The sequence below is a fragment of the Scyliorhinus torazame genome, chromosome 9, assembly GCF_047496885.1.
Source record: "Scyliorhinus torazame isolate Kashiwa2021f chromosome 9, sScyTor2.1, whole genome shotgun sequence".
Taxonomy (NCBI): Eukaryota; Metazoa; Chordata; class Chondrichthyes; order Carcharhiniformes; family Scyliorhinidae; genus Scyliorhinus; species Scyliorhinus torazame.
The window spans coordinates 269,257,024-269,271,704 of NC_092715.1; the positions used below are offsets into that span (position 1 = coordinate 269,257,024).

At 46.5% G+C, this 14,681-nt stretch overlaps 1 protein-coding gene across 2 annotated transcripts in view; it reads left to right on the forward strand.

The window, feature by feature from the left end:
• Positions 1-14,681, forward strand: part of tek (TEK tyrosine kinase, endothelial) — a 148,976-nt gene that overhangs the window by 47,384 nt on the left and 86,911 nt on the right. For both annotated transcript variants that reach the window (XM_072517482.1, XM_072517483.1), the window contains exons 2-5: positions 4,431-4,736; positions 7,583-7,693; positions 11,984-12,136; positions 13,860-13,991. In XM_072517482.1, the coding sequence (XP_072373583.1) occupies positions 4,431-4,736; positions 7,583-7,693; positions 11,984-12,136; positions 13,860-13,991 (702 nt within the window). The remainder of the gene's footprint in view (positions 1-4,430; positions 4,737-7,582; positions 7,694-11,983; positions 12,137-13,859; positions 13,992-14,681) is intronic.

Here is a 14,681-nt window from a genome sequence, read left to right on the forward strand (position 1 = left end):
ATTTAATCTCAATAAGGCACCTTGTATATCTGCCAGTTCTTTTGAAAGGTCAATAAGCTGCACTAACTCTGCAATAAGTTGCTCTCGCCACAGACCTGCTGAGTATTTTCAGCAGTTACTGTTTTTTTTCTTATAGAACATGGAACTGTACAGCACAATACAGGCCCTTCGGCCACAATGTTGTGCCGAACTAGTCTGAAACTGAGATCAAATCAACCTACTCCCAATTATTCTTGTGCACTCCATACACCTATCCAATAATCGCTTGAAAGTTCCTAAAGTGTCCGACTCCACTACCATAGCTGGGAGTGCGTTCCACACCCCAACCACTCTGAGTAAAGAACCTACCTCTGACATCCCTCCTATATCTCCCACCATGAACCTTATAGTTATGCCCCCTTGTAACAGCTACATCCACCCGAGGAAAAAGTCGCTGAACGTCCACTCTATCCCTCTCACCATCTTATACACCTCAATTAAGTCACCTCTCATCCTCCTTCACTCCAATGAGAAAAGCCCGAGCTCCCTCAACCTTTCCTCATAAGACCTACCCTCCAATCCAGGCAGCATCCTGGTAAATCTCCTTTGCACCCTTTCCAATGCTTCCACATTCTTCCTATAGTGAGGTGACCAGAACTGTACACAATACTCCAAATGTGGTCTAACCAAGGTCTTGTACAGTTGCAGCATAACCTCATGGCTCTGAAACTCAATCCCCCTGTTAATAAAAGCTAACACACTATAGGCTTTCTTCACGGCTCTATGCACTTGGGTGGCAACTTTCAGAGACCTATGGACATGAACTCCGAGATCTCTCTGCTCCTCCACATTCTTCAGAACCCTGCCGTTAACCCTGTAATCCGCATTCAAATTTGCCTCACCAAAATGAATCACCTCACACTTATCAGGGTTAAACTCCATCTGACACTTTTCAGCCCAGCTCTGCATCCTATCAATGTCTCTTTGCAGCCGACAACAGCCCTCCACATCCACTACTCCACCAATCTTGGTGTCATCAGCAAATTTACTGACCCAACCTTCAACTCTATCATCCAAGTCATTGATAAAAATCACAACTAGCAGAGGACCCAGCACTGATCCCTGTGGTACACCGCTGGTGACTGGGCTCCAGGATGAAAATTTACCATCACCACCATCCTCTGTCAACTGTGTGATAGCCAGTTACTGATCCAATTGGCCAAATCTCCCTCTATGCCATGCTTCCTTACTTTCTGCATGAGCCGACCATGGGGCACCTTATCAAACGCCTTACTAAAATGCATGTATACGACATCAACTGCTCTACCTTCATCTATGTACTTAGTTACCTCCTCAAAGAATACAATCAAACTTGTGAGGCAAGACTTACCCCTCACAAATCCGTGCTGACTATCCTGGATTAAGCTGTATCTTTCCAAATGACCATAAATCCTATCCCTCAGGACCCTTTCCAATAATTTACCTATGACCAAAGTGAGACTAACTGGCCTATAATTCCCAGGGTTATACCTATTCCCTTTCTTAAACAAGGGGAAAACATTCGCCTCTCTCCAGTCTTCTGGCACTATTCCTGTAGACAGTGAGGACATAAAGATCAAAGCCAAAGGCAATCTCATCCCTCGCCTCCCAAAGAATCCTAGAATATATCCCATCAGGCCCAGGGGACTTATCTATCCTCAGGCTTCTCAAAATTTCTAACACACCTTCCTTCCGAATATCTACCTCCTCCAGCCTACCAGCCTGTATCGCACTATCCTCCTCAACAACATGGCCCCTCTCCTTTGTGAACACTGAAGAAAAGTATTCATTTAGGGCCTCTCTGATATCTTCATACTCCATGCACACGTTCCCACTACTGTCATTGACCGGCCCTAACTTCACCTTGGTCATTCTTTTATTCCTCACATTCCTACCCGCCAAGGACTTCTCATGCCCCCTCCTAGCTCTCCAAAGCCCTTTCCTGAGCTCCTTCCTAGCTATCTTGTATCCCTCAAGTGCCCGAACTGAACCTTGTTTTCTCATCCTTACATAAGCCCCCTTCTTCCTCTTGACAAGACATTCAATCTCTTTTGTAAACCATGGTTCCCTTACTCGACCATTTCCTCCCTACCTGACAGGGACATACATATCAAGGACACGCAGTATTTGTTCCTTGAACAAGTTCCACATCTCAATTGTGCCTATCCCTGACAGTTCCTGTTTCCATCTTATGCTCCCCAATTCTTGCCTAATCGCATCGTAATTATCCTTCCCCCAGTTATAAACCTTACCCTGCTGTATGTTCATATCCCTCTCCATTGCTATAGTGAAAGTCACCGAATTGTGGACACTATCTCCAAAGTGCTCTCCCACAACCAAATCTAACACTTGGCCCGGTTCATTACCCAGTACCAAATCCAATGTGGCCCCGCCTCTTGTCGGTCTATCCACATATTGTGTGAGGAAACCCTCCTGCACACACTGGATAAAAACAGCCCCATCCAAACTGTTCGACCTATAGAGGTTCCAATCAATATTTGGAAAGTTAAAGTCACCCATGACAACTGCCCTGTGACTACCCCACCTATCCGAAATCTGCATTGCAATCTTTTCCTCCGCATCTCTGTTACTGTTTGGGGGCCTATAGAAAACTCCTAACAAAGTGACCGCTCATTTCCTATTTCTAACTTCAGTCCACACTACCTCAGTAGGCAGATCCTCCTCAAACTGCCTTTCTGCAGCCATTATGCTACCCTTGATTAACAATGCTACTCCTCCACCTCTTTTACCACCTTCCCTAATCTTACTGAAACATCTAAACCCCGGAACATCCAACATCCATTCCTGCCCCTGTTCTATCCACGTCTCCGTAATGCCCACAACATCGTAGTCCCAGGTACCAACCCATGCTTCAAGCTCACCAACCTTATTCGTGATGCTCCTCGCATTGAAGTAGACACACTTCAAACTACCTTCATGCCTGCAGGTCCACTCTTGTGACCTTGGTACCTTCCTCAGTACTGCACTACCCTCAACTTCCTGAACTCCTGCAACGCTATCTCCTGGACTACAAATCAGTTTCCCATTCCCGTGCCAAATTAGTTTAAACCCCCCTGAAGAGCTGTAGCACATTTCCCTCCCAGGCTATTGGTGCCTCTCTGGTTCAGGTGTAACCCGTCCTGTTTGTACAGGTCCCACCTTCCCCAGAATGTGCTCCAATTATCCAAGTAACTGAAACCCTTTCTTATTTCCTGTAGACACAGGAATTTCGTTTTGGTACATAAAATGCTTCTTGTCTTGTTTCTTGATAGAGCTTTTGCTTGGCACTCTCCTCGAGATCACCCAGCAGCATGAAAACCTTACTTCAATATCTCATTCGTTAATATATGTGCAAATCCAGCATTTAAAATGTCACCAAAACCAGTACCTTACAGTGCAGAAGGAGGCCATTTGGCCCTTCAAGTCTGCACCGACCTTCTGAAAGGCATCCCACCTAGGCCCAAACCCCACCTATCCTGTAACCCCACCTAACCTGCACATCCTTGGACAAAACTGTCTCAGGAAAACCTGCATCATCAGAACATCCCCGTGAAAAGTCTATATACTATTGTGTGTGTCAGCTGTGCCTCAGTGCCTCCCACCTCTTGAGGTCGAAGGTTGTGGGTTCAAGTCTCCACTCTGGATTCTTGAGCACATAATCTGACAATGACACTCCCAGTGCAGTGCTGAGGGAGTGCTGCATTGCAGGAGGAGCTGTGTCTGGAGGAGATGTTAAACTGAGGACCCCCATCTCCCCTCTCACGCAAAATTTAAAAAATCCCATGCCATCTTTTCAAAGCAAAGTGGAGGGTCTCTCTCTCTCTCTCTCTGTCTCTCTGTCTGTTTATCTCTCTGTCTGTCTCTCGGTCTCTCTCTCTCTGTCCCTCTCTCTCTGTCTCTCTCTCTGTCTCTCTTTCTCTCTGTCTCTCTCTCTCCGTCCCTCTCTCTCTGTCTCTCTCTCTGTCTCTCTCTCGGTCTCTCTCTCTTGTCTCTCTCTCTCTCTCTGTCTCTCTCTGTCTCTCTCTCTCTGTCCCTTTGTCTCTTTCTCTGTCTCTGTGGTCTCTCGCTCCTCTCGCTCTCAATCCTCTCACTCTCAATCCTCTCACTCTCACTCTCTCCTCTCTCTCACTCACTCTCGCCTCTCTCTCTCTCGCTCTCTCTCCCCCACAATGTTAATTTTCAGCCAACATCATTCAAACAGATTATCCAGCCATTATTCCTTTGTTGTTGTTGTGGGATCTTGCTGTGTATAGATTGGCTGCTTTGTTTCCTCCGTTACAACAGTGAGTGCAGTTCAGTGAATGCTTCAAGTGGGGCATCCGGAGGTTGTGAAATACAGAAACATCAATCTATCTTTCTCCTCTCTGTTGGAATCAATTCCTTCTGACTGATGTGTTTATATTTGACTGCAGGTTTAATCGAGGCATTGCTGGACTTAACATTAATAAACCCGAGCCCTCTGATCTCCACCTCTGAAACCTCACTGGTCTGTGTACCCAATGGCAAACCTGTTCCCGACCAGATTTCCATAACTCGGGCTGTTGATGCCTTCGTTGATCGACCGAGGATCCTTGCGGAGCAGAGCAGGACTAAAAACTACTCTTCAAAGGTGGTGTGGAAAAACAACGAGCAAAATGATAGCGTTGGAATATTCATTTGTGAGGGGAAATTTAATGACGAAGTTACCACGATAACTACAGTTAAGATGTCACAACAAGGTAAAAACACTCAAACGTTCTGGAGGTGGGAGCCTATCGAGATGACTGGGATCAGTTTTGGTCTCACGTGGTTTATGGATTGCATTCCACCTAATGGCAAGATAGATACCTGCCCCCCGACGTGAGAGATGGGCCCTTCTTTCTAAAAAGGACATTGTTGAGCCCTGTGCCTGTTGCTCCCAGTCCTCGTTGAGCACAACAGTGGGTAATTGGTTGCCAGTAGAAATTCCTCTTTGCTGATGTTTTGGTTTCAGAGATGTGAGAGGAGCAGCAGTTGAGATGCCACATTTCTCAGGAAATTCAGTCCTTTCAGTACCACAGAATCATACAGTGCAGAAGGGGGCCTTTGGCCCATCAAGCCTGCACAGACAAAAACTATCCTAATCGGCACTAATCCCACTTCCCAGCACTTGGCCCGTAGCCTTCAATGTTGTGACATTTCAGGTGCTCATCAAAGTACTTTTTAAAGATTGTGAGGTTTCCTGCTTCAGCTGCCCTCCCAGACAGTACATTCCAGAATCCCACCACCCTCTGGGTGAAAAAGAATTCCCCCCTCCAGACCTCCTGTCCCTTACCTTAAAATGATGCGCCCTTGTTATTGAGCCTTCAACTAAAAGGACCAGTGGCTTTGCATCCATCCTGCCCATGCCCCTCGTAATCTTCTACACCCCAACCAGCTCCCTTCTCTGCTCCAGCGAAAACAATCCGAGCTTATCCAACCCCCCTTCATAGCTAAAACGCTCCATCCTAGACAACATCCTGGCGAATCTCCTCTGCACCCTCTCTAATGTAGTCACATCCTTCCTATAGTGCGGTGACCAGAACTGCACTCCAGCCGTGGCCTCACCAGCGTTTTGTACATCTCCAAAACAACCTCCTTGCTCTTATAATCTATGCCACGACTGGTAAAGGCAAGTGGCCCGTCAGCCTTCCTAACTACCCTATTACCCTGTCCTGCCACCTTCAGGGATCTGTGGACAAGCGCCTCAATATTCCTCTGTGCCACTGAGTTTCCTAGTGTCCTGTCATTCACTGAGTCCTCCCTTGTTGCGTTACTCCTTCGAAACTGCATCACCTCACACTTTCCAGGGTTAAATTCCATCTCTCACTTATGAGCCCATCTGACCAATCCATCTATATCCGTCTCTAATTTCTTCTCGCAGAGGGTGGGAAATCTCTGGAATTCTCTGCCTGACGGGAGGAGGAGGCCAGATCGTTAGAAGTGTTTAAGGTGGAGGTTGATAAATGTTTGATACATCGAGGAATAGAGGGCTTTGGGGAAATGGCACAGAGAAGGAATTGAGGACGGAATAGATCAGGTATGATCGTATTGATAGACCTGTGGTCTACTCCTGCTTCTAATTCATGTGTTCTCATCTATATCCTTCTGTAACCTTAGATCAAAGTCAACCACCCAGCCCATCTCCCTGTCACCTACAAACTTACTTAACCCCCCACCCCCACACACACATTTTCTTCTAAATTGTTTATATATATTACAAACAATAAGGGACCCAGCACTGCTCCCTGTGGTACGACATTGGACACCAGCCTCTAGTCACACAAACATCCCTCTACTACCACCCTCTCCTATCAGAAAGCCAATTTAAAATTCAACTTATCATGTTACTCCATCTGGGACGTTGTCAAAGGCTTTGCTGAAATCCATATAAACTACATCAACTGCACTGCCCTCATCTACACCCCTGGTCACCTCATTGAAAGGTTCAATTAAATTTGTGAGGAATGACCTCCCTCTGACAAAGCCATGCTGACTATTCCTGATGAAACATTGCCTCTCCAAGTGGAGATTGATTCTCTCCTTCAGAATTTTCCGCAATAGTTTCCCTCCCACCAGTGTGAGATTTACTGGTTTGTAATTCCCTAGTTTATCTCGACCACATTTCTTGAAAAGTGGAGCGACATAAGCCGTCCTCCAGTCCTCTGGCACCTCCCCTGTGGCCAGAGAGGAATTAGAAATTTGAGTCAGAGTCCCTGTAATTTCCTCCCTTAGCAGCCTGGGATACAACTCATCTGGACCTGGGGATTTGTCCATTTTTAAGCCCTCCAGAACCTCACTCCCAATGTCAAACTGCTCACGAACCTGACAGTCCCTCTGTCTGAAACCTGCACCCACACCCCCTCACCCACATCTCCCTGGCAGTGATCATGTGCAACTCACTCTGTACGTTCTAGGTCAGCAAAAATCAGATGCAGAGTTGTACCATCTGATTAATCACATTTGTAGCTAATACACAGTATAATGTTGACCATGTCAATAACCGTAATGAAGGCTGTTCATGTCCCTTTTCCATCTCTTTTCACACATTCTGCAGTTCCCTTTTTTGTGGCACTCTTTTTCCTTTAGAGAAGGGACAGGGAGGTGTAAGGGAGATGTTCAAAATTATGAAGGATTTTGATAGAATGAATAAGGTCATAATGGGCTGAATCATTCTATGAATCTCACTGATATTATTATAAATGCAGCAGAGGAAGGTTCCCTTGTGCAGTTGGGTATTGCAACAAACGCACTCATAAAGAACTAACTTTGTCATGATATTTGCAATGGAGGTCTTCTTTCATCACTGAATGAGTTTCTGAAGTGCTTTGCCTCAGCTGTTAGTTTAGACCCTCTTGCCTGGAATGGTCAGGCGATTGATCAGTATTCCCGCTGCTGGGATCCTGCCCTCCTTCAAAGTGATCCTTAAACAGATGCAGAAAACATCAGCGTGTGTGCTCACCGTGGTTCCTGCCTCTGTCATAGATCCTGAATCATTGTCTTTATGTCCCGTCGTTCAAGGATAGAGCGATCCACCTGACCTGTTAAAACATGTTTTATTTTTCAGCTCATTTCTTCCCAGAGGTATTTTCTATTACTGCAAATAAGGGTGAAAATGTGACCATTCAATTCAAGCGACAACTCCAGACAGATGCTGATGTGATGATCTATAAAAATGGTAATGGAACATCTGTAGTTCGATCCTTTCTCTGTCAGACATGAGACACACCAAATTTTAATAATAATAATTTATAATAATCTTTATTATTTTCACAAGTAGGCTTACATTAACACTGCAGTGAAGTTACTGTGAAAAGCCCCTAGTCGCCACATTCCGGCGCCTGTTCGGGTACACAGAGGGAGAATTCAGAATTCTCGGCTGGTACGGGAATTGAACCCGCGCTGCTGGCCTTGTTCTGCATCACAAACCAGCTGTCTAGCCCACTGAGCTAAACCAGCCCCGCTGAATTCAGAATATTATTATTAATTAACATTGTAAGCTGTTGCTGTCCAGTTAACCAACTTATTGTGAAAGACAGAGAGACAGTGTTATTCTCAATCACTTCTTTCTTCAACATTCCTAATCCTTCTTCAGACATTTATTCCTGAATAATAAATACGTTAGTTTTCATTCTTCCAATTCTGGCCTCTTGCTCATCATAATCGCTCCACCATTGGCGGACCGTCAACTGCCTGTGCCCTAAGCTCTCGAATTCCCTCCCTGAACTCTCTCTGTCTGTCCACCTTTCTCTCCTCCTTTGAGACACTCCTCAGAACCTACCTCTTTTCGACCAAGATTCTGGTCAGCTGTACTAATGTCGTTTTCTGTCAAAATGAATCTGATGATGCTGCGGTAGAGCAACTCGGGACATTTTACTTTTTTTAAAAAAAGTATATTTGTTAGGATTTTACATTTTTTTAAACAACGCAACAAAATTACAAAATAAATAAGCGAGCAAGGAAAATAACAGCTCAACATAATGAATATGGAGGGGAACAGGAGAGCAACATTATAACTGGCTCGATACAATCAATAGTCGTGGCAGGATGCTTCTATAAGTCCCACCAGAGATTAAGGAAGAAATCGGGTGAGGCCATGAAAAATGGTAAAATGGCGCCGCTTTCCCATGATGCATCTGCTCACAATTACCAAGAGAGTTCAGGTTAGACTTTCTGCATCAGGTTCTGCCGCACACCAATACACATCTCTCTCAACTCGAACAGTACCAAAGACACTAATGACACACCACAGCCTCCTCTCCTCGGATACCAATCCCGTCTGCGCTCACACAGGAGTCAACCACGTATTCTTGATACTCGCCCTTACAAGAGAGAAGAAAATAAAGCAAATATGTGAAAACCCCAGTTCTAAAAGGGAGTTACATAAATACCACACAACACAACTTAACCCCGGTCTCAGGCACAGTGCAGAGCCAAAACTGTTCCATACATTAATACAGAGAGGACCGCAACATGTTTGGATTATGAACAAGCCTTCAAGGTCTCCCAGGAAAAACAGAGAGGAAAACAGGCTAGAGCCACCATAAGCAAACTCCAGGCTAACAAAGGACTAGGACCAGTCCTGGTTCCCTATTTCCCAGGTGCCTGCAGACTACCCAACAATTAAGAACAAGAACAAGTTGCTCATTCAACCAAGGAAGCAACCCAACCACCCCCCTCCCCGGGGGTAACGGGATATCAACCAAAATACAGGGTTCAGATCAACCCCAGGTCCTGGTGCCTCAACAAAGCAATACCAAGCCTCTCAAGATGTCCCTAATAGGCACCTTCAACAAGGTCCAGCGGACAACAGGTTACCAGCCACAGACCAGACCTGGCTAGCCCAGCACCTTCTGACACACAGGAATCAATAGCCACCGGGACGTCCAGTGCAGCCCAACACCCACACCCCAGCCGGACCTGCACCTCTCCAACCACATCCAGGTGAGTGCGCCGCCCCCATTTACACTGAAAATAAAGGACGATTACGCCAGCCCCACCCGGGGAGACCCCCATCGCCAAAGAGAAAAAGATTTGTCAAAACACCCAACCATTGGGTGCCCTGGGAGGGAGGGCTGATTCCCTCCTCCCCAGGGGCCCCTCCATTAAACCATTGGACCGGACCAGCATTAGTAACAGTACCCTACTCAGCTGGGTGAAAAAAGGAAGGAGAGAGAAAAAAGGATATCGCCAATCACCCAGCACTATCCAACGTAGGGGTACTAAGAACAATGTCTCTCTTTCAGAGCCCAGCCAAGGATTAACCAAACCCACCTCAGCGTGCGCCACCATTCACATCCTCCCATTCTGATAGGTCTTAAGCAAAAGGACCCAGAGTAACAATTCCATCCACAAGGAAGAGTCAGAAAGAACCTAGTCGCATCCCAGGATTCATAATCTGCCCAGGGCATTGACGGAGAAAGGCCAGATTCTTAATTCCCCAATTACAAGAAATAAAAACCCTGATACCAGTAGCTCTAACTGGGGGGGGGGCTATTCTCCATCTCTCTGAGGACTTGATTAACCCTATTATCCAACTCCCTCACCACCCATAACCCCACCCTAGCTTCAATCATCTTTATTACACTGAACCCTCGTGCTCACATCTCGTACGTCCTCGCAGGAGAAAAGACAACAATAAATAATCAACAACATAATCACAAGGGAGTGACGTCCAGGGTTATAGAAGAACTGCAGGATAACAAAACCATCTACGTTGCTCGAGAAGGCCGGCACCAAGACTGGATCAATGAACACTTCTCAGGATCTCTTAAAGATTCGAACGAACAAAGGACCAGCCCACAACCTAGGCCCTGACTTGGGGGGGGGATGACTCGAATAGGAAGGCCACTCCAACCCCTTGCGACGAACATCAACGATAGCCCAACCGACCCCAGACCTCAAAGATCCGATTCTCTGTGCTCCTTCGAACCTGATGCACCCGGCCTCCAAATCAAGATTAGTGAAGCATGGCAGCCAATCTTCAAATTGAATCGGGATCTCGCCTTGCCCAGCACCGACCTCTCAAATATGGGAGTATAAATGGCACCTCGTGCAGCAGGATGTCAACGTCTCGAAGGCGGGAAAGTACTCTTCCCAGAACAAGAACTCTCTCGTGTGCCTCGACCATTCTCCCAGGAATACTTGGCAAATCTTCAAAGTTTCCAGTTGTTGGTGAAGTTTTTATTACCCCCTGAACCAGTTTCCTCAGCCGGGATAAACATGAATTCTGCTTAAATCCATGGAGATTGTACAATATAGAAACAACTGGGCCTTGTGACATCCATGAAGTCAGATTATAAATTTTCTGATATGAAGGAGAATTAGTTTATTGATCACATATGGGGACAACTTTTCAAGTATGAAGAGCTCAAAACAGGATTGAAAACACGAGGCACACATTTTAAACATTTTATTTTGACCCCGCCACTATTAACGGGGCTGCCTGTTGTATGGACCTGTACCACCGCAGTGAAACCCTTGGCAGGTGTTTGCCCTTGGTCAGATGGACCAGGAAATTCCAGCCAAGGTGCCAGAGGATCGGCAATTATAAAGAAAGGCCGGGATTTTCCTCTTTGGCTCTCATTGGGCGGGTTTGGCGATGAATGCGGAAAATACTCTGAGAAGGCCAAAGTTGCACTTCACGAGGAAACGATCGCCCCCCTCACCCCTCATCAGTGGCGGGCTGCGTTTCCCGCCGTTTGTCAGGAACCTTCATGTTATACATTAACATATAGCATATCATTGTCAGGTAATATGCCGGAATAATCCCCCACACCAAAACCCCCATCCACGGCAACGTGAAGCATGATTGGTCTCGGGTGAAATGCACCTGGCGAACAGTAATTCCAGGTGAGTTCTGAGGTGAATGCAAGGCTCGGAGCTAGAGGGCCATGCCAGGGTAATGTCAGCTTGATGTCACGGGAGTGCCAGAGGGTGCTCCCGGGTGAGGAATAAAAGCAGATTACTGCGGATGCTGGAATCTGAAACCAAAGAGAAAATGCTGGAAAATCTCAGCAGGTCTGGCAGCATCTGTAGGGAGAGGAAAGAGCTAACGTTTCGAGTCCAGATGACCCTTTGTCAAAGCTTCTGGACTCGAAACGTTCGCTCTTTTCTCTCCCTACAGATGCTGCCAGGCCTGCTGAGATTTCCCAGCATTTTCTCTTTGGCCCCGGGTGAGGAATATTTCCTGGTGTGCTCGCTGTGTGCTGCGATGGCCTTTACAAACGACTCCCAGATCATTGATTGGCTGAGTTGATGGTGGGGCTGGCTTCCTGCCAGCGATATTATGTGCAACCCCTGCTGCCTTTTTTCAATATCCCACACTGCATGGCAGCAAAAACCACCATTGCAGTTGGCGCCCGACATCGGCCTTTGCCAATACTGGAGAAAATCTTGCCCACAAAGTTTGATTTTTCACACAGTTTATCCTGCAGTTTGTAACTGCTGTTTCTTTTTGTTGTTCCAGGTGGGTTTATCTCGTCCGTACCCAGGGATGATGTTGCTCATATGGTCGAATACCCATTCAAATCGGTCACTGTGGACGATGCAGGCGTCTACTCTGCATTTTTAATTGGAGGAAATGTTTTAACTGCGGCATTCACCCGGCTGATAGTAAGAAGTAAGATTTGTAGATAGTTTTGAATAACTGCATTACATCTCCAGGCATGTGGGCAAAGTGCGTATGGGAGAAACTGAATAATAAAAAGGAGGAATCTGTCGTGTCGACGTGTTCTGTTTACCTGATCCTACATTTCCAGCTCCTGCTTCACAGTCATACCAGGGCCTAAAGGGTTAAATCACAACGGCCGGTTTCACAGACTGGGCCTGTCTGTCCTCGAGTCTAAACATTCAAGGGGTGATTTAATTGACGTGTTTAAGCAGATTAAAGAGTTTCATAGAATCAATAGAAATAAATTATTTCCTCTGGTGGGGTGGGGTAGCTCAGTAAAAGGAGACTGAATCTCTAAATTATCTTGCCCATTTGGGAGCGATGTCAGGAAGTATTTCTTACACGACAATTTGCGGAAATCTGGGTCTCTCTCCCCGAAAAAAGCTGTTGAAGCGGGGGAACAATTGAAAATTGCAAAACTCAAATTGCTGGGTGCATGTTGGGTAAGGGGTGATATATGTCACACAGCTGAATCTTTATCAATGTTTGAAACGCTGGTTAAACACTGAACTTCTCTTTACTCTACTTGTTAAGGTTACTTGTGACAATCAGCCACAAAGCTCACAGCTTGGATTCAAATACCACCCGTTGCACGATGAGGTGGTCAGTTTCCTTGGCTGGGTCTCCTTCTCTTCTGAGTCCTGGGCTTGGGGTTTCCTTACACAATCGTTGTTATTGCAGGTCTCATTCTGGAGGCTTCTAGCCTCTCCTTTTTTTTTAGAAATATTTTTATTGAGGGCATTTTTCATACATACAAAATTACAAAAATACAAAAGCCAAACCTTGGCAACAGGTAACAAAATTAACAACCCACCCTTCCCATCTCTCCCTCACCCGCCCCCCCCTCCCCGCCACCCCAAGCCTGACTCCTTTTTTCCCCTGCCCCCCCCCCCCCCCCCCCAGCACAGGATTTCTCGCGTGAGGTTTTGACTGGCCTATCTGGTCCCATGGTTAGTAGCTCCAGAAATGTCAGAACTCCCAGCAGGGCTTCCGTATTCTGCCCAATCTTTTCTCCGAGGCTGGTTTTGAAACTGACAGCAGGCAACGAGTGCATTTGGCTGGAAGAGGTTGCGAATTGACGAAACGATAGCACGCACAGGCCACCATCTCGGAGATCTGGAACAACACCGTTATCATTACCAGCTTTAGTGGAGGGAAGTATTGGGGTGAAGTATGCGTTAGGCTCCCCTTCACTGTTACCCAGCTTCAGACTGATGGCATGGTGCAAAGACCAAGACGTTATCTTGTTCCATTACACCTACGTTCAGGCCAAAGATATCACATTCAGCATCTCACTCGAGGGACTAGTGATCCCTAGATGTTAGCAAATGCCATCTTCGTTTACAATGGGCTGGATGTTACCAGCCCTCCACAGATGGACACAGAACAGGCCAAATCTAGCCACAGTGACATGGCTCTAATGAAAAACAGCCTGAGCTGTTGGCCCTGGCCACATCCTTCCCACTACTGCAGTGAGAACCATCCTTTCAGCATCGCCCCGGCCAGGCCCCTCGCTCGGGACCTTAAACATGCAGGTTTCTCTTGTTGGTGCTGTGCGTGTGTGTGTGTGTGTGAAGGTTATTGTGATTGTCGTCTCTGTTGGATTTCATTGAACATCAGTTGAATTGTTGAACAGTCCCAGTGTGTGAGTGATGAAATATTGATGTTACAGAATGTGAAGCTAACGTGTGGGGACCTGAATGCTCCAAGCTGTGTCCGGGCTGCCTGAACGGAGGGGTTTGCCATGACCAGACGGGGAACTGCATCTGTCCACCAGGATTCATGGGGCAGCGATGTGAAACAGGTGAATTTCAGAGGTCTTTCTTCCCACACATCAGATAATGGTCCACAATCCAAGGCTTTGAGTTACAACAGCAACGGTGGCACAGTGGTTAGCATGGTTGCTTCACAGCGCCAGGGTCCCAGGTTCGATTCCCCGCTGGGTCACTGTCTGTGTGGACTCTGCACGTTCTCCCCGTGTGTGCGTGGGTTTCCTCCGGGTGCTCCGGTTTCCTCCAACAGTCCAAAGATGTGCAGGTTAGGTGGATTGGCCAGGGTAAATTGCCCTTAGTGTCCAAAAAAGGTTAGGAGGGGTTAAGTTGGATGTTTTTTCCAAGAGTTAGTGCAGACTCGATGGGCCGAATGGCCTCCTTCTGCACTGTAAATTCTATGTTCTGATAAAAAAACATTTGGAACCATGTACTGGAGACTTGGGTTATATTTTGAAATTGATCAGGCTTTTTATAACACATTCGGTGAGTTTTATTGGCCTGTCTCATTCAGTTTTGAGTGCTTTTCCTAGTCAGCAGGTCAGATTCCCGCTCCATTACTGAAGGTTTACAATTGCATGAGGATCTGTTCCACTGGAGTAACTGCTCCCGAATTCCTGAAATGTGTTTCTGATGTTATCTACATGCTGTGCTACAGTGTCATTTCCCCTGCATTTGTATCCAGCAAGCTTCCATGTCGAGATAAGATGCCCACAAACTCCAAT